General features: G+C 50.9%; 1 protein-coding gene across 1 annotated transcript; it reads right to left on the reverse strand.

The window, feature by feature from the left end:
- Window positions 1–1,298: 1,298 nt before the first annotated feature.
- ITPRIPL2 (ITPRIP like 2) lies at window positions 1,299–16,993 on the reverse strand. Its single transcript, XM_065644494.1, has 5 exons — window positions 16,875–16,993; window positions 15,586–15,642; window positions 11,827–11,965; window positions 9,564–9,679; window positions 1,299–6,572 (listed from the first exon to the last, which is right to left on the reverse strand). Exons 1-5 carry the CDS (start codon window positions 16,991–16,993, stop codon window positions 4,874–4,876), a joined length of 2,130 nt encoding a protein of 709 aa, XP_065500566.1. The 3' UTR covers window positions 1,299–4,873.
- Window positions 16,994–19,857: the final 2,864 nt, after the last annotated feature.

The following is a 19,857-nucleotide window of genomic DNA, read 5'->3' on the forward strand; positions in this document are numbered from 1 at the left end:
CGCACGGAGCTACTCACAAAGATCTGCACATACTTATTTACAGCCTAGGTTTGATTTAATGGTTAAAAAGCTGTTATTTCACTTTAATAGGAGGCAGCAGCACAAGCCACAAGCGTATAGTTCTGGTGTCTTCTCAAAGACTAAGAAACAATATATGCACAAATAAAGGACAGGTAACTTGCTGGCCCATCACAAAACTCCTGCTGTCAGCTGCTCTTTTTCCGCATTTAATAGTGCACAACCTACATGGTTTGGAACAGAGACGTGTGTACATACCACGCTGAAAAGTTCACACAGATACTGCAAAATGAAGTCTTAGCTCTTCACTAAGCACCAGAAAAAGCAGATTTTATGCAGTGACCTGAAAGTGGAGCCAGGGAAACAAGAACCGAATCCTTCTTAATCACAGAATCCCAGAATGTCAGGGACTGGAAGGGACCTCGAAAGCTCATCCAGTGCAATCCCCCCGCCGGAGCAGGAACACCCAGATGAGGTTACACAGGAAGGTGTCCAGGCGGGTTGGAATGTCTGCAGAGAAGGAGACTCCACAACCTCCCTGGGCAGCCTGGGCCAGGCTCTGGCACCCTCACCAGGAAGAAGTTTCTTCTCATCTTTAAGCGGAACCTCCTGTGTTCCAGTTTGCACCCATTGCCCCTTGTCCTATCATGGTTGTCACCCAGAAGAGCCTGGCTCCATCCTCCTGACACTCCCCCTTTCCATATTGATCCCCACGAATGAGGTCACCCCTCAGGCTCCTCTTCTCCAGCTCCAGAGCCCCAGCTCCTCAGCCTTTCCTCACACGGGAGATGCTCCACTCCCTTCAGCACCTTCGTGGCTGCGCTGGACTCTCTCCAGCAGTTCCCTGTCCTGCTGGAGCTGAGGGGCCCAGAACTGGACACAATATTCCAGATGTGGTCTCACCAGGGCAGAGTAGAAGGGCAGGAGAACCTCTCTGACCTACTGACCACCCCGCTTCTAGTTCACCCTGTAAGCAAGGCTGCCACGCAGCCCAGCACACCCCATGACAGCGCCCGGCGCACCTCGGGCTCTCTCGTCTCTCCACGGCGCGGAGCTCCGCGCTCCCACGGCTCTGCCGCTTCAGGACTCTCCTCCTACAGAGCACACAAACCTGCCGACCGCAGTCTCGGGGCTGCAGGTAGCATTTACTGAAAAAAGATAACACGGAATTTAAATCTTGAGGCACAAGATGCTTTAAAACAGCTGTTTATTACTACAGTGGAATATTAAAACAAACCCACCAACTTTTAATGGAAACAATAAAAGTGCAAATGTGTTTTGATATTAAATAGGAAATGAATTTATAAATGTTTCATTAAAATGGGTTGATGCTTTGAGCCTATAAACACTTCAAAAGCAAACAAAGAATAGCAGCTGAACACTTTAGTTTAATCTTTGGTCTGATTATTAACCAGCAAAAAAAAAATAGTTGTACCAAGAATGTCCATTGCAAACAGACACTTAAAACTTACATTACTCTGCAGAGATTCAAAATCAAAAGAGGAATGCTTTCAAGATATTTGGTCAGATAAGAAATTATGATGTCTTCGAGAAACACACAGCATTTTTTAAAATACAAAATGAAGTCACATATAGGCATTTTGGTACTGTAAATCAACTTATTCTCTTGCAGGTGTGACTCCTTCCCGATTAACGTTCATCAAAAACAACTTCATTTGCACAAAGTCTTTGCAAAATAAGAACCAAGAACCCACATTAGTGCTAAATAACACTCTTTCTTCTGTATTTGTGTTTCAGTTCACACATACAGAGGCCACCACTGAATCTATGATACTTTATAGCAGTTCGGACCTTAACTCCATATTCCCATCTCGTTCAGTGTAGGTGCCCCTGGCTGGGGAGCAGGCGAAATGCCCGCAGGATCATCCGTGTGGGTCACGTTCTCTGCCCACCTCGGCAGACAAGGGCCCGTAACAGCCCCAGGACACGGCCAGTACCAGCGCTGTCACATCTGTTGTGGAATAAGACAAATACCATAACAGAGGCCAACTTTTATCAGCTCCTTTTGTCAAGTGTATTCATGAATGCATGCTTTAGAGCAGATAAAGAAAATACGTTTAATATCTCCGTTGTACAACAGAGCCACCAGTTAGTCTGAGCTATTTTCTCAGGCTCCCGGCAGCTGCCTGCACAGGCAGCCCCGCTCCTCCGCAACGCTGCCCAAGCCCCAGGTCAAAGCACACGCACATGTCTTGTCCCATCATAGGCTCAAAAATGCCTTGCTGAGCAAAAACTCCCACTGCAGATCTGCCTGCACAGCCAATAAATGGAGGGTTTGCTTCGCTGGATTCAGCCACTTTGGAAATACTGTCAAAGCAAACCCCACTTCCATCTCTTTTCCCTGCACTCTGAGTCTGCCTTGCTTCCAAAAGCTCCTCCGACGTTATCCCATGGCCTTTGGCTGCTTGCAGTGCATCCTCACTCAGAGCTCATCATCATCCTCACCCATCCCTCAGCTTAACTTTTGTTTTCCAAACTACTATTATTCTCCACCATCTCTCCTTGTCATGCATTTCCTGATGCAACTGTCTTTTCCTGGATCACTACACTTTTCCAAGAAAGCCCTTACCAAGTCTATTACAGACTTCCGTGTATTGCAGCAACACCAGATACACCCCAAATATGCACTCCTTCTCACAGAACACAGCACTTTTCAGAGACGGGGATGCGCAGCGATGTACACAGAGTGACAGCTGACTGAAGTGGTTACGACACCAGCACTGACAGCTCACGGGTTTTTATGTCACGACTTCAGGCAGCCACGATACCCGGGGCTGGTCACCTGGTCCTTCTTTGGGCAAAAGATTCAATGGCATCAACTGCAGAACTGCTTTTCATTTCAAACACCGAGTAAAGCAAATCTGCAAAAACAGCACGTATCACGGTCTGCTTACTACCAAAAAAAATATCAAAAGACCAAGATAGCTCACTTAGCCTTAAATACCATGTGCAAAGAACATTTGATCAAAACTACCTATAAATACACTATTTGTACTTGTAGAAAGAAGTACAGTGCTTTGTATATAAAAATAACCCAAATTGTAGGTGTGACCTAGGCTATAATTACCTGAAAATAAGACTGCAAGAGCAGTTAAAAAATAGACAGAAATAGGCAAACATCTGCTTAGGGAGTGTTTCCATTTAGAAAAATAGATTTCTATAAAGTTTCGTAGATTTTGAAAGTGTTTGTTTTGTGCTCTGATGCATAGAACTGTGCATAAAGCACACCGATATCTCCGTGTACATCAGGGAGGAGGAACATATTAGTAACTTAGTTATCCTAAAGCTTCCCAGAAGTTACACTTGGTCATTTATAATAAATTTCATCCTGGTCACCTAGGACACAGCACAGCTGCCTGAGCACCAGCAATTCAGCAAACACATTCTGGGTCTTAATATATCAAACACTTGAGCAGGTGACCCAATAACACAAGGATTTGAAATTGTGCATTTGCTGACAGCCTGGGCCACATCAGGTTCCCGTACAGCAGGTACTCGCGCTGGGAGCTAAAGACACTTGCACCTCGCCAGGCTGTGCCAGAGCCTGGGATACAACCGGGCAAGAAATGGAAATTACCTGGCTGATGTTTATAGAGGACACCAGAATCCATAGCCTAAGATTGCCACTGTACCACAAATTAGTGCTAAGTAATTTTGAAGTACCCTGAAATACTTCTCCTCCTCCTCCCCACGAGAAGATAACGATTCGCTATAGCACAGCACTAGAAAATCCCATCGGGTTATTTGGTCAGAACGCTGCCACACTCAGCCCAGCGGTGAGGCAGTGAGGCAAAAATCCCCCCAAGCAGGAGGGCACAGCAGTCAGCTCACAGCATTGACACGGGACTAGTTTAAGGTTTGTTCCAAAAAAACCAAAACAGCAGAATTTCTTAGTTTTGTTGTTGGTCCTTGAGGTAAACACTAAGAAAATAATACTCAAAAACAGAAAAAAAAATAATGCATCTCAACAAGAACCCACAAAAAAAATGAACCTCAGAGTATTTCCTTAAAAGAACATTTTCCTCAGGATGATTCAAACATTAATCCTTTAGCAAAATACTAATGCCTCCTCCATAGCAAGCACTTAGTGCGGCCAATTATCCTAAGAAGGCCTTTGTGAAAATAAAGTGCTATTTGTTTCCTTTTATCTACATTTCAACCCTTCAGTATAACCTTCACTTGAACACAGAAATGTGCAACTAGGTACTTCATACTGTTGTTGGAGAGATTTCGCTTCTTCCCTCAATTTTACGTTAACATGCATATTATATTTCTATTCAGCACGATGTATTTGATTACACAGGAAATTTAAAGCATGTCACTGAGCATTTCAAACTGTGACTGACACCCATGCTCTAGAGCTCATCGCATTTTAAGGGCATCCTGGTACATTGTGGGGGTTTTGTTTGCACCTACAGGGTTTTTAAATCCAAAATGGATTTTGTATCATAAAAAGCAAATCTCAGAAAAAGGTCAATTTTGCCATTAAGACAACGAGTTAACTTGGATTTCCTGAAAGGTCAGTTTGAGCCCGTTAAAGTTCAGTTTGCAAACAGCTGGCTGAACATAACACTTCTCAAGTAAGGCACTTCCTCAGAAATTTCACAATTTTCCCGTGAACAACCAATGAGATTAAAAAACAAGAAACACAATTTCAGTAAGTCTTAGCCCCTGGTTTCCCAGTTTTCTCAGGTCAGGGACAAAACCGCAGGACCGCATTTTAAAAAGTCCCACCTTCCTGCGGCAGACGCGGGCTCTCGATGGACCGGCAGGCTGGGAGCACCCGTCGCCCTGGCAGGGCCCGCGGGCCACGCTGGCTCACCCGGCTGCCGGCTCACTCGCCCGGCGGCTCCTGCCCGGCCTCGGCGACGTGCCGGCACGGGGCGGGCGCTGGTCGCAGGTACCGGGGGCTGCTGTACATCCTGATGACGTGCGGGGCCTGGATCCAGGTGTTGATCAGCTGGAAGGCGGCCAGGTCCAGCGTGGGCCCATCGAAGGCGGCCAGCAAGTTCACGGGGGCTGCTTCCTTGAGGAACCGGGGCAGCGCCAGGGCCTCGGGGAGGCTGGGGTTGCCCAGGAAGAAATGCATCAGCACCTGCTTGCGCAGGCAGCCCCTGAGGTACAGCACCAGGTCCTCCAGCCGCTCCACCAGGAACCGCTCGTCCCAGGCCTCCAAGGGCCCCTGCAGCAGCAGGGAGAACAGGGCCGTCTTCAGCACGTACGAGGAGAGCACCCGGCCCCACTGGGAGCAGAAGGGCTCCTCCAGGCCCTGCCCGCGCAGGTCCCGCAGGCCCTTGAGGATCTGCAGGCACTTGAGGTGGCAGGAGGAGGCCGGGGCCTGCTCCTTCAGCCAGCTCAGCAGCCGCTGCTCCTGCCGCGAGGCGTTCAGACCCCACAGGGCCTCGGGGGGCTGCGGGCCCTGGGGCGGGCGCAGGCCGTCGGGCGGCAGGGCCGTGAGGTAGAGCGCGTCGCCGAGCGGGATGGCGGGGATGAGGCGCACGGCCATGGAGATGTGGCAGCAGACGTAGTCGGAGCAGGGCACGATGTGCAGCGTGGGCGGGCGCCCGGGGCAGGCGGACAGGCTGATGCGGCAGCGCTCCTGCAGCCGGTAGCGCACGGCGCCCAGGCAGCGCTGCAGGTGGCCCTGGAACCAGCGCAGCACCAGCCCCGAGGAGAGGTGGCTGTGGCCCTGCAGCTCCACGCAGAAGCCCTCGGCGAAGGGCCGGCAGCGGCGCGGCCCGCCGGCCCTCGCCCGCAAGCCGCAGAGGAAGGCGCCGTGCGGCCCCAGCCCCTCGGCAGAGCGCGGCTGCGGCTCCAGGTGCGGCGGCAGCCGCAGGGGCACCAGGATGTCGAAGCAGTCGGGGCTGCGCACCTTGTGCTGCTCGTAGGCGCTGCCGATGCGCACGAAGTCCCCGCGCAGGCTGAGGGCGAGCGGGCCGGGCTGCAGCCCCTGCGCCTTGGCGGCGCGGACCAGCTCGGCCACGACGCGCCCGACGTGCGCCTTGCTGTGGCCCAGCACGTGGGGCGAGAGCCGCAGCTGCCGCGCGTGGAAGTTCTCCAGGAGGCCGCGCCGCGACCCCGCCGCCGCCGCTACCGCCGCCCGGACCCCGCCGGGCCTGGGGCCGCCGCCCGCCGCGCCGCAGCAGCGGGCCAGCAGGCAGCCCAGCAGCAGCAGCGCCGAGCCCTTGAGCAGCGGCACCGAGCCCGCCTCCGCCGCGCCCTCCCCGGCCGCGCCGCCCCGCACCGCCTGGTAGAGGCACAGGAGCGCGGTGCAGAGCCCGGTCACCAGCGGCCAGAACACCCGCAGGCTGAGGGTGCAGACGGGCACGGCGCGGCGGGGGCTCGGGCCGCGGGGGTGGCCAGCACCCGGCCCCGCGGGCGGGGACCGCCCGCCCCCGCCGCCGCCGCCCCCGCCCCGCTCCTCCGCCCCGGCCGCCCCCAGCGCGGGCCGCGCCGCCGCCCCCCGCCCCGCCGCCCTCGGCGCGGCCGCCGCGCTCCCCCCTGCCTGCCGCCGCTCCGCTGCGAGGCTTCCTCTTCCGAGGGGAGCGGCGCCGCGTCAGCCGCCAGTGAGCTCAGAGGAAATGCCGCGGGCGGCGGGCCCGGCCGCGGCGGGAGGGCCGGGGGCGTTGTCCGCCCGGGGCCGCCCTGGGGCGGGGAGCGGCGCCGCCCGCTCCGTCCCGCCGCGCCCCGGGCCCCGCGGCGGGGGAGGCCGGGCCGCACAGCCCGGGCGGGGCGAGCCTGCGCCGCTCCCGCTGCCGCCCGGCCCCCCGAGCGCGAAAGCGCGGTGCGAGCAGCTCTGTGGGTGTCGAACACGCGTTCCCGTCCCCCCGTCACTGCAGCAGGACACTGCAGGGGCTTTTGGTGTAAAACGGAGTGTTTTGGGTGTCCCCGCATCGGGAGGGGGGCTGTGCCGTCGGGCAGTGCTGCTGCCCGGGCAGTGCTGCCGTGTCCCCAGCTCCACATGGCACCTTTTTCCTCCAGTAAGTGTTCAAGGTCTGTCCCGCTGCCGGGGAGTCTCTCCTAAGGGTCTCAGTGCGAAAGGGACAGCAAAGTCATCATCATTAATTCACCAGGGCGGGTATGGTCTGCTGCCATACTAGCAGCTGCCTCCAGGCAAATAATTCACAAATCTGCCCTTTTTCCTTTTGTCCAAGTTGTTCAGACACTGACAAACTGAAAGGAAAGACAGAGCCCTGGGAGAAGTTACTCATTTGTTGCACAGGGACTTTTGGCCTCATGTGATGTATGAGAGCCAGCACGATCCCAGGCCCGCTGTTCACTGTCGCGACAGCTCTGCCCACAGCATCACCCGCAGCACAAACCGAACGGGAGAACTGCGGATCCGTCAGAAATACACACGCAGGGTTCCTTGGCCCCTGCGAACAGCAGAGCCCAACGTTCAGGTCAGGAGATGGGCACAACAACATCGCTGCACCTGCAAAGCCTCCAGGCTCCCCAGGATTGCTGAGGAGTCACACTGAACCCTATAGAAATCTCTGGGACTTGAATGTCACTAAGACTTCTTCGCTCAAATCTCTTCTTCAGGGCGCTGCAGATCTGAATTGATCTTCAGGACCCGCATTCCCTCGTGGGTTGTACCATCCCTGCCATAGCTGGGCTGCATTTCTGCATGTGCCTTTGCTGCCCAGCTGGCTTTAGCTTGAAGAGTTCTCTACGATGATGATTAAACCTAAGAAAGAAGCATATCAAGCTCCTGCTGCTGCAATTTGTTGGAATTTCTAATCACCTGGATGTGAAGGCAGCATTTCAAATTTAGAGAAAAGGAAAATTGTGCCAGATAGATCCAGTCATCAAGGTGGACTGGCGTTTTTCCTGCTCAGGACAAGACTTCTTCATGTGGCATTCTTCTGTCACTGTATTTCTTGACCATAGGGCTGGACTGTGTATTGCTTGTTTTCTTTCTAGAATTCATCCCTCGTGCTTTCTGCACAGGTACTGGAGATAATTTTTAAACGTGTATTTTGCTGTTAGCTCTATTTGACAGGATCATCACCCTCAGCTTCTGTTTGTTTAATAAGTGTTCACTGAGTTTTGAAGCTGTTTGCTGGAGTTTAAGGAGCATCTATATAAGCATTCTGTTGTGGTTTAATTTCAGGTGATCAAGTTATTACTGCGTTACTGCGACTTGCTGCATCTGCATAATGGCCCCACGAGGGTGAAGGAGCTTGAATACACGAGACCGAAGCCAGCAAGATGAAAATGCTTTAACAAGGAACAGGTCAGAGAACCAGGTGCAAGAGAAAGGCTGTACAAATGTCTGGTTGTGTAATTTTTCTTTATATGAAACAAAACATGACTTCAAGTACATAAAAACACAGAAAGAAGCTTATGTTTTATCGCCAAGATTCTGCATTCGGAGTCAAACTAGGTAACCAAGGTCAAGCAGCCTGAATTAGTTCACAGGTAACCAAACCAGTATGAGAGTCAGGATTACACTTGAGAGCTACAGAGAGATGTCCTAACCACTCCAACACCGACCCTTGGGGTTATAATCAGTTTGGGTTTTTTTTAAATTAAAAATAAAGCAAATGCAAAGATAAGAGATCATGGGCAATATTATAACATCTCAACCAGCACAATATTCCATGCCCCATGACAAGAGCATGGTTCTTGGCAGCTGTGGGACTGCAGAAGCCACAACCTTGCTCCTTGGAAATATCATTCCACAACAGCCATATCTTTGAAACCAACCAGGAAATGAAAAACGTCTTTTCTTTTTTTCTCCCTCCTCCTTGTTTCATGTTTACTCGTGTTTCTTTACATAGGATAAAAACATTAATCACGTTCCTTATTGCCTGGGACCCATCACAGCAAACAGTTTGTTCTGCACCCCGCAAAGAGCAAAAAATGTTTAAAAACCACAGTTGTGCTGGTATGAGACTGATACTTCAAGATGTTTTATTGAAAAATACTTTTGAACTCCATGAACCCATTGGCCCGTGCATTCCATTTTTACCAGCCCGTGCTTTTCACACCCTCAAGCCCGGCGTGTTTCACATGCCTTCAGGTCTCGCTGCAGGCACGTCGATTTTCAAAACAGCCAGCGCTCTCTTTTCACGCAAGGTTGGTTTGATGAGCTGCACATCCGTGCCCGGGAGACGGGCAGCTGCATCTGCAGGGGCTGGCAGGGCAGCTGCTGCTGGCGGGGCGACCCGGAGCTCAGCAGTGGCGGTGATCCCTGCGGGACCCGTGCGCGGGGGAACGGCCGCAGCCTCCCAGCCAGCCTGGGCCCCGCGGCTGGAGAAAACCCAGATGTCACCCCAGGCGGTGGGACAAGCCCAGAGCCAGCTGGCAGAAGGTGTGTGACCAGCCACACCAGAGCCGCCGGCGCAAACGCCGGCTCAGCATGTGCTTGTACACGCACCAGACGGTGCTGGTGCGGGCTTGCTCGAGCTGCAGAATAACAGGTTGTGATAACCATGACCTCAAAACCAGGACTGGAGTGAATCCACAACACTAATTTTTACTATCGCTGTTCAAATTGGCAGCTAGTCCGTTCTCACCTCCTCGGCCAGTGGCAAGACAAGAGCTGCAGAGCCTGGGGCTGATAAAAGATGGCCAGCAGCCTGTTTTCCAGGCCCTTGGCTGCTTCACGACTCCCTGAGCACCGGCTGGGCCTCTGGGCAAAATGCGGAATCCGTCAGAGGCGGGAGACTTCCCAGAGGTGAGTGACTGCTCAGCTTGACTATCTGGATCTTACTTCAAAGAGCCAACTGAAGGGCCGCTCCGTCCCTCTGCTCACACAAGCTAAGGGCATTTGATGGCTGCGGTACCGGGGTTGAAACGGTCATGAATACAAAACTGCTTTCAGTTACCAAATAGCAACAAGCATCATTCCTCACAACCCACCGTTCCTGTCCTACTGAAACCATGCTGCAGTGGCTGTATTTACTTTGCAGTGGATAGAGTTCGTTCACGTTATCACAGCTTAGCCATCATTTGCATTTTACAGCCTGTCATGGAAGAAAAGAAACCAACCGTTTTATCTCATCTGGCGTGATTTGTTCCTCTTGTCACTTCTAGTAACAAGAATATGTTGAACTTTAGGACAAGTCACAGTGATGCAACTCACCTCTCCTGCAGCCTTCCACCACTTCCCAGGAGCTGGACCACATGCAATATATTTAATTCTGTGGTGGCTCTCAAAATTATTTTCCTCTTTCTGTGTCTCCCGAAGAAGTAGCAGCTCATTTGTTTGGATTAAAATATCCATAAACTCCACTGCTGGCAAGTTATAATGCTGATGCTCCTCATTTTTTGCTTACGCAGTAGTCTTCTTGTTTCTCTATAAAACTGAAAAAAAAAAAGTTTATGAGGTTTTTAATAGTAATTGCATACTCCATACTCCAGAAAAATAATAGGCTGTATACTAATAGCCCTGACCTCAAAATCGGGACCAGAGGGAATGCACGACATCAATTTTTACTACCATTGTTTAAATCATCCATTGTTTAAATAGATGTTATCTAAACACTTACTTCAGAATGTCCCATATCCAGGATATCCTGTTCACTAAATAAGGAATAATGTTATATTTGCTCGCATACAAGTCTGAGCTAAAAATAGATATCCCGGTATATGTGATCTGCATGATGCCTCTGGAGGAGGAAATATTGCGCGTGGGGATCCCAGGGACGCACGGGGGCTCTTCTGCAGTGAGTGGGTTATACCTCCAACTTACTACAATGCGCTGTTAAACAGTCTGTAGCAGAAAAGTACAATAATGGATTGCAAAAAGATAAAAGTCTGAAAGATCCATCACTTGACCTCATGCCTGGGCCATTTCCCCCAGCCCCCCAGGGGCTGCAAGGGAGGTGCCACAATCAGAATAAACATCCTTCACGTGCCGTTCCTCTGAGTCCCAGGTTTTACGGGATACTATTCATTACAGCACAAACCAACACGATGAGGCAAACGTGAATCCATTGCGTATTGTGGACTAAGGGATCCCTGCCAGCCGCAGCAGCAGGGTGACCGAGTCCCCGTTTAGGGCTGGGAAAACTGGAGCGGGTGTCTCGCTACCGCAACCAGCTGAGGAGAATCAGCAACCCGGGCCTGGGGAGAGCCAGACCTGCAGAGCACACGCGTGGACGCGGAGCAGTTTTGGGCACGGGTGTTCCTGCACATGCTCTTTTAAAATATTTTCTGTTTAATAACTGGGGTGATCTTGCCACCTCTGCCAGTCTGTTTGCTCACTAGCTATCAGTAGGGTGTAGCGCTTCTTAATCAGAAAGCCTGCAAACAGGCCTAGCTGCTGTAAGCCATGTGTAGCCCAATGCCGAATTTCCTTGCCATAGAAGGATGGCTTCCTGAGTAACTCACACAACAATCTCTTGCCCAAGCCCGTCCTTATCCCAGACAGAAATACCCTGGCTCTGCACTGCTGAACAGCACCAGCATCATAGAATCACAGAATGTCCTGGGTTGGGAGGGACCCCCAAGGATCATGGAGCCCAACTCCGGTCCCTGCACAGGACACCCCACAGGTCACACCGTGTGTCTGAGGATGGTGTCCAGGCTCTTCTTGAACACTGTCAGGTTGGGGCCGGGACACCTCCCTGGGGAGCCTGTTCAGTGTCCAGCACCTTCAAACATCAGCTGGGTCATCTCCAGCTTGTCCCATACTGTTCAAAAACCCTCAAGGACTTTGTTCGCATGGAAACCTGTGTGAGCAGGGCACTTACACTTACCCCTCACACTGGCAGTCAGGAAGCCATGCCTGTACGCTTCCAGTTAAGCAATGAAACGGGAACAAAAAGCCCCAGCCTCCTCTGCATTAGTGTCCGTGGGCGTCCTGAGCTCCGTCTGCCGAGCCGTGAGCACAGGACACTGCGACCACGTGTCCTCCAGAAAGCTGAAGCTGCCGATGTTGTGAAAAAAGCCATCATGGAAAGGACACATCTTTCTGCAAGGGGAACGCAAGTGTACGCCCATCATACGGAGGGGCATCAGCAGCAATTGTGAATGGAAACACCCGCAGGTATTTCAAGAGCTGTTTCTTGCGTCGAACACAGAAACGAGAAAACTCTTCGGGTCAAGCTCGTAAGTCTTGCACTCGCTCTTTAAGTTCAGTATGTGATGTGACCCACAGATGAATAGCAGCCGTGCCAGGGCGCAGGACCTGCTTCCCTTCCCTTCCCCAGCAGAGAGTGTGATCTGAGGAACCCCAGGACAGAGCCAGGTAAACCCCACGTTTAAACAGCGTCAGGGAGAGCAAAACCTTGCATGTGCTCATGTTAAACCAGTTTAACGAAAAACCACTTTAATACCAATCTAACTAAACCTGGACATATGTGTGTGTGTGTGTTCAAATGTAAATTTAATCACTGACTGAAATGGTTCAGCTTAATTCATGGGAAGTCACTTAAATGTCTATTTGCACCATAACTTGCTAAACTAATAAATACAGATCGCATAGCCGAGCCTTAATTTTCCAATTAAAGCAGAGTAATTCAAATGAGGATTATAACAATTTCGTTATACCAGTGTAGGGTTATTGTGCCATTTGATTTACTTTAAAATCAATTGAGCAAGATTGGACCATTTTAAATAGATCTGAATCTTTAATTCCTTTTTGCTAGCAAGGAGAGGGCTTAGGAAAGAGAACTGAACACAGATTTCAACTTGCTATTTATTGCTCACATTATTGGAACACACTTTTCCCTTTGCTTCCCAAGGAAACTATGCTGCTTGTCCAGCCCTCCCCCTCCAAATAACTTTGCAATTGATTTGGTTGAAATTGGGAAGGAGAGCAGAGGTCCAAAGCATTAACATATGCAATTCCATAGGAGAAAGATCCTGGTAAAGTCCTCAGGCTGCAGCCTGACCATCTCATTCCACTTGGGAGCAATAAAGCCAAAACCTCATCAGCTGCTCAGAGAATCACCCATTCTTTTTCAACTTCAAAATGTAAGTTTTTGCAAAGCAGGTTAAACCTTCCCTCGTCTTCACCACTACACATATAAATCCCATCTACCAACATTTGTGAATTTATCCTGGCAGAGAGTCTTGAGTCACACAGGGGAAACAGCTCCTTGGTGTCGCCATAACCGCAACAAAAAAAATTTTAAAAGCTTCTGTTTTTCATAAACCCATGCCAGGGAGTTAGAGAAGAGACCTCAGGCTCATCCCACAGCTCTCCACTGTGACTGTGTCCCTGGTGGCTTTTAAAGAGCGGCAGCAGCAGCCACCCCCATCCGTGACCGTCCCTACCGGGTCCCGGCCAGGAGCCTGAGTCTGCCCGGCCCCGTGTCTTTCGGCTTTGGGCTCCTGTACCCTTGAGCTCGCCAGACCATCAGAGAAGGGGCTTTGTGCCTCACAAATCACCTGCAGCAGCCAGCTGCAAAGATGAAACTCGGGCACAAAGCGATGAGACACAGCACGGAGAATCAAAGGCGAGCGCACAACAGGGAACGAGCTCTATTATCGGCTTACGGCCTCAAATAATGAGATGATCCTGGCTCAGATGACACTCTTCTTGATGAGCCTGGGCTGGATCACCCACCCTGGGAAAATGAGGGAAAAAACAGCCTGGGAGGAAACCTGTGTGAGGGAGGATCGGTTCAGGCAAACCAGTTTATCAGCACCTGGCAACTCGGGTGGGAAAAGCTGATGCTCTGGCTCACGGCACCCACTGTGCGGGGCTGGGAGGCAGCAGGAGCTCCAGGAAGCCTTGTCCTAGACCCCTACTGCATCCCGCCAAGTGCAGAGAGGGGAAAAGCTCGTGGATTCAAAGGAAAGTGGCCTGTAGAGAAGGAAAAGTGACCCAAAAGTGTGAAAAGGGATGGAGGCAGCAGTGTTTCTCACGCCTGCATTCGCAGAGGGACTGTAACAGAGGCCCGCGGGCTCCAGGAGGTTTCAGCCGCACTTGCGCAGGGCGCCCGGCAAAAAAGGCTGTGCTGCCATCCAGAGACCTGGGCAGGCTGGAGAGCTGGGTGGGGAAAAACTTAATGAAATATAACGAGGGCAAGTGTAGAGTCTTGCATCTGGGCAGGAACAACCCCAGGTTCCAGTATAAGGTGGGGAACGAGCTGTTGGAGAGCAGTGTAGGGGAAAGGGAGCTGGGGGTCCTGGGGACAGCAGGGTGACCATGAGCCAGCACTGGGCCCTTGTGGCCAGGAAGGGCAATGGGACCTGGGGGGGATTAGAAGGGGGGTGGTCAGTAGGTCAGAGAGGTTCTCCTGCCCCTCTGCTCTGCCCTGGTGAGACCACATCTGGAATATTGTGTCCAGTTCTGGGCCCCTCAGTTCCAGCAGGACAGGGAACTGCTGGAGAGAGTCCAGCGCAGCCACGAAGATGCTGAAGGGAGTGGAGCATCTCCCGTGTGAGGAAAGGCTGAGGAGCTGGGGCTCTGGAGCTGGAGAAGAGGAGACTGAGGGGTGACCTCATTCGTGGGGATCAGTATGGAAAGGGGGAGTGTCAGGAGGATGGAGCCAGGCTCTTCTGGGTGACAACCAGTGATAGGACAAGGGGCAATGGGTGCAAACTGGAACACAGGAGGTTCCACTTAAAGATGAGAAGAAACTTCTTCATGGTGAGGGTGCCAGAGCCTGGCCCAGGCTGCCCAGGGAGGTTGTGGAGTCTCCTTCTCTGCAGACATTCCAACCCGCCTGGACACCTTCCTGTGTAACCTCATCTGGGTGTTCCTGCTCCGGCGGGGGGATTGGGCTGGATGAGCTTTCGAGGTCCCTTCCAACCCCTGACATTCTGCGATTCTGTGAAACCCCAGCTGGCAGCATCCACAGCGGGAAGTGCCACCCCAGGGACACCAGCCCACGCGGGGCAGTGTCCCCTGCACGGCTCCGGCCCACCCAACTTGGGTGGAAAGCTGCTGTGGGCACCACTCATCAGCAGCTGAAATTCAAACCTTGCAGCATAGTGCCTGGTATAGGAGATGTCTGCACATACTGTTGTTTAAATCATGCCTAAAAGTCAGCCTCATTCATGTAACCTTCCTGCTTCAGTGGAAATTCTTTCCCTGCTTGGCTGCCCCATGAGGGGACCGGCATTACAGCCCCAAATCCCACCAGGAAGGATAAACCCCATCTCTTCCCATCCTCCCTCCACACTGATTCCTCAGGCTCCGACCCTTTAACTCAGATTAAACATTCCACAGATCGATTCAAAGCAACACGATTACTTCATTAGCAAGACAGCAAGTGCAGCATATATCCCTCTTTGTTTAAGGCCAGTCAGACAAGCTCATTAAATGACAGCTATTTTTACATCTGGTGTCATAGGTTTCCTTATTATTACAGTGCCAACCCCTTGACTAGAGGCAGGATCATCGTTCATGTCCTACCTAATTAAATTTAAATCTATTTTTTTAATTTGCTATACAGAAGGCATCATATTTGCTACCTGGAACTGTAAAATATGAGTCATCCTTCCCAGCTCATATAGATATAAATGAAAAGCAAACCCACCGAAGCAACAGGAACCATAAAGCCTCACCTAAGGGAGACCGAGCTCAAGCCCAAACTGCCTTTACAACCAGTTGGTTCACGGCTGCATTTTATTTCTTACTTTACCGCCAGGAACATGTTCTGTCTCCTGTTCGCTTTGCCATCTCTGAAGTGGTACCTGCAAGCAGGGGAGGAGAATGGTGAATGCAAAAGGTTGTTCTTCTCCTGTCTTGGCAGCGGTGGGAAGGGACATGTCCACCTCCTGGCTGAGATCCTGCTATTGCAAGAGAGTGGATCCCTCACTGGGGGCTTCTACAGCGCTCAGAGAAACTACCGGGAGGTTTTGCAGACGGGACACGAGGGCACCTTCCAGAGGAGCAAGGAGGATGCTGAGATGTCCTCCTCAGCAGCCGCCGGTACCCCGTCTCTGCCCCTTTGTAAGGCCCCTTTGGCTTCTCATCAGCATCAGGGTCATGTTGCGGTGCCCAAAGCTGCCACCTTCCCTGGCAGCAGAGCCACCGCTGCCTCTGGGACCGTTGTGCCTGGGTCCTGCCCGAATGGAAAAGAACGTGCTCATAATGAAAGGATGACATCAATACTGGAGAAAGCACGGGGCAGTACAAGACCACACAGCACATGTTGAAGTGAAACAGGCTCAGACGCCTTTGCAGCATCACGCGTCAGGGCCGGCAGACGTGGCACTGCAGAGTGGAGGTGTCACCAGGCACCCTGGCAATAGTTCACTGATCCTCACAGTAGCAGAAAAAAAAAGGGACATCCATGGTGGCCAAAGAATGGAAAGCTTGAACTGAAAAATAAAGAGGAATGGTTACCCACCCAAAACCAAGCTGGGATCACAGCTCTCTAAACGTCACACCGTTGTTCCTGTATGAACGCATTATTCCCCTCCCATCTCTCTGCTCTGTTTGCTGCCGTGGCGTGACAGATGACGGGGGCTCGGCGAGAGACGCTTCAGGCTGAACAAATTGCAAGCTCCCTCTGAGAGCACTTTGATATTGAAAGTTCCACACTTGCAATTTCCATACCTTTCCATACCTTTTGCTCTGCTGTGGTTACAGCTTTTCTGGGATCTGATCTGACAGGAGCTTTAACAACTCGTCTCTGCAGGAAGATTTTTAGTCATTTTAGAAGTATGAAATACCGGAGGTTGCATCTGAACTCACTAAGAGATTTCAGTACCAGCCTTTGGCTCTGGAATAAATAATATACCCTCTTTCTAGATCAGTATTTTTGTCAAGTTTATGAATTATAAGCCTAGGAAATATATTCTAAATATCACTCCTAAACATATTAGAGTACAATGAATTATTCATGATGATTGAATGCGTCATTAGATTTATTTTCCTTGTTTTAATGAACCATTCATGGAGTTTTGGAGATTTATCTTACTTGAAGCCGTTCACCAAATACTTTGAATGAGCAATTTTGAACCAGTGGGTTTCCTGGACACGATTTGCCTCCAGTATCCTCTGTGACTTGTAGTTCGTGCTGCATGTACAGCTGCCCATGTGCTACAGCACCGGTTTAGCTCCCTGAGGAGAAGACTAAATTAATAATAACATAAGATTAATTGAAGGCGGGTGTTTGTGCAAGGAATCGGTGCCTCGCAAACAGCCAGTGAGTCCACTGCACCCTGTCCCTTGAGCAAAGAAGGGAGGGGAGCAGGCAGAGTGGAGACAAACACGACTCAGCTTTCGTCTTGAAGCAGCAGCAAAAGGCGAGCCAGGCCAAAGCACACCTGGACAGGACGTGGTGGCCCGGCACATGGAAGCTCGGGGGCAGCCGGGTTGTTCTCTGCTGGCCTCAAGCCACGTTGTAGGCCACTGTGACAGCACGAAGCCACCTCTCCTCTGCTGCAGGGAAACCCAGGGCCTGCCCCATGGCGTGAACGTTTGTCAGCAGCTCCCCGAGAAGGGCTGGATGGCTTGGAGTCCAGGAAAGGCAGAAATGTGTCTGTGCACTCTCTCCGGCCCAGGAGAGCCAGCAGAGAGCACCCAGCAGGCTTGAAGACATGGGCAGTAAAATGGTCTTGTCAGCCCTCCTAAATGTAAATGGCTCCAACGCCAGCCGCGTTCCAGCCACCGCCTGTCCACTGACAGGCCCAGGGAACGGCAGGAACATGTGCCAGGGACGGTCAGCTGGACGTGAGGAAAAGGTTCTTCACCCAGAGGTGCTGGACACTGAACAGGCTCCCCAGGGAGGTGTCCCGGCCCCAGCCTGACAGTGTTCAAGAAGAGCCTGGACAACGTCCTCAGACACACGGTGTGACCTGTGCGGTGTCCTGTGCAGGGACAGGAGTTGGGCCCCATGATCCCTGGGGGTCCCTCCCAAGGCGTCGTGGTTTAACCCGAGCTGGCAATACAACCGCCACGGCCGCTCACTCACCCCCTTCCCACCCCCTCAACGGGGGAGAGAATCAAAAGGGAAGGGAGAAACTTGGACTGAGATAAACACCGTTTAACAAAATAACAAAATACTAATGCAGTGCTAGTAAATATATATATAAAATAGAAAGAAAAGGTACTCAAGGCGATTCCTCACAAAGACGCTGAGCAGCCAGTCCCAGGAAAACAGCGCCTGGTCCCAAAGCTGATCCCAAAAAGAGGAAAAAGGCAGAGAGGCTCAGAGGCCTCTGCAAAACGGCAAAAGAACGAATGAAACGTCCCGACCGAAACTCCCCCGGCTCTGACGAAAAAGAGCGAAGAAAAAGAGCGAAGAAAAAGACAAAACAATGTGCGCGAGAGAAAGCGCCCGAGAGAGAGAACGGAGGAGCAAGAGCAACCCAGAAGGTCTCAACTCTCCTTAAATATGAAGCATGATGCCAATGGGCTGGAACACTCTCATGGGTCAGTCTGTCTGTCAGCCCAGCTCTGTCCATCCATCCATCCCCTTCCTCGCTGCCTCTCACCTGTGGGCAGAGCTCAGAGCGTCCTTGGCTCTCAGACCAGAGCAATTCAAAACATGAACTCTGTGCTGGGCTCTTATCTCTTGTTCTCAAACTAAGTCCCAATAATGAGCGTGCTGGCTAGGAAAAAGAAAGGTTTCTAACTGCATGAAGAAAATTAACTCATTCTCAGTCAAACCAGCACATCAGGACATTCTATGATTTCTATTCTGTGACTGGTCACCTACCCAGGCACAGATGACCCCACACCTGGACATGGCTCATTGCTGGTGATCTCAGGGGGGACACAGCAGCTCCTCTCAGCCAACACTCCGAGTAAAAGGCACATTGCCCATTCCTCAGCTCGACAGAGACATACAGTGCTCCTAAGAGGCACACGCTGATGTGCGTTTTCATAGATACTTTAAGCCACTCATCAATAATCAAGCCCAATTGTCGCAGTAATACTTGCATTTGTGATTTGTTACCTTCAGCACAAGAGTTTAATTCTTTCTGTAACCCCCCAAAACAGAGCATTGCTGGGTAAGGGGCACAGCTGTACTCACCTAATGACCTAACATTTCAAATCAGCAACGCTTTATAAAATTACTTTAGACGCCAAGGAAAGCAAAGCCCACAGAAAAACCAGACCCAGCTTATGCCCGGCAAAGTAAGTAAAAATGAAACACCGAAAATCCATTCTAGAAGCTGTTTGATTTACAGCAAATACAGATGGGTGGTGGGTACAAGTTCTGAAACTTCAGAGCACACAAGCTAAGCGAAGGGGCGAGAAGAGGGGACATGGGTCCAGCTCCAGAGACCAAATGGACTTTGATCAACTTTGGGTTCTTTATCTTTAAGCAAGGTAAAGGAGCAAGACAACTACCAAATCAAGTCCATGAGGGTGTGTCGTAGCAATTTCAGATTGTTGACTGTTTACATGAGAAGCAGATTAGTATCTTCATACGTGAGAAAAACAGGGTGAATATTGAGCAAGGGCAGTGTGTAACACAATAATTGCCAGACGGAGCAAGAGTTATCATTCGGTTTACAACACAAACAGATATTCTCTGGGAAATCTCCTCTATCACCTTCTCTGGGTATGTTTTCATACCTAACAGGTGCAGCTCAGGTATGTGATCTGTTCTGTTAGTTTCTCTTGGCTGTGACAATAAGACTTTGTAAGTGAACTTTGTGTTCTTTTTTTTTTTTTTTCACCCCAGTAAATCAGAAAGGCAAGTGTATTAGAGAGATGTGCTGATTATTCCTAACTCACTACAGCTCAGCCTGGAACAAGATGACATATGGAGGGTGTATTTCAACACATCTAAAAACAACGGCTGTATCAGTATCACATGTTTTGGTAAGCGCAGGGAAGATAAAAGGAGGGGAAAATATGACAATGGATTTTGTTACTAATAGGAAAGTCACTGAAAACAAGACACAAGTCTTTCACCACTGTGAGTGGTGGAAAAGTTATTTCTGATT

This window comes from Caloenas nicobarica, chromosome 14, assembly GCF_036013445.1.
Source record: "Caloenas nicobarica isolate bCalNic1 chromosome 14, bCalNic1.hap1, whole genome shotgun sequence".
Lineage (NCBI taxonomy): Eukaryota > Metazoa > Chordata > Aves > Columbiformes > Columbidae > Caloenas > Caloenas nicobarica.

What these genes read in the sequence shown, in the direction of transcription:
- ITPRIPL2 (XM_065644494.1), bottom strand. Translation starts at nt 16,993, where the DNA reads ATGGGCAGCTGTACATGCAGCACGAACTACAAGTCACAGAGGATACTG. An exon ending in TATTTGGTGAACGGCTTCAA is followed by an intron (nt 15,643 to 16,874) that starts GTAAGATAAATC and finishes CCCTGCTTGCAG; the next exon opens with GTACCACTTCAGAGATGGCA. An exon ending in TCTTGCCACTGGCCGAGGAG is followed by an intron (nt 6,573 to 9,563) that starts GTGAGAACGGAC and finishes TCCCCTCGGAAG; the next exon opens with AGGAAGCCTCGCAGCGGAGC.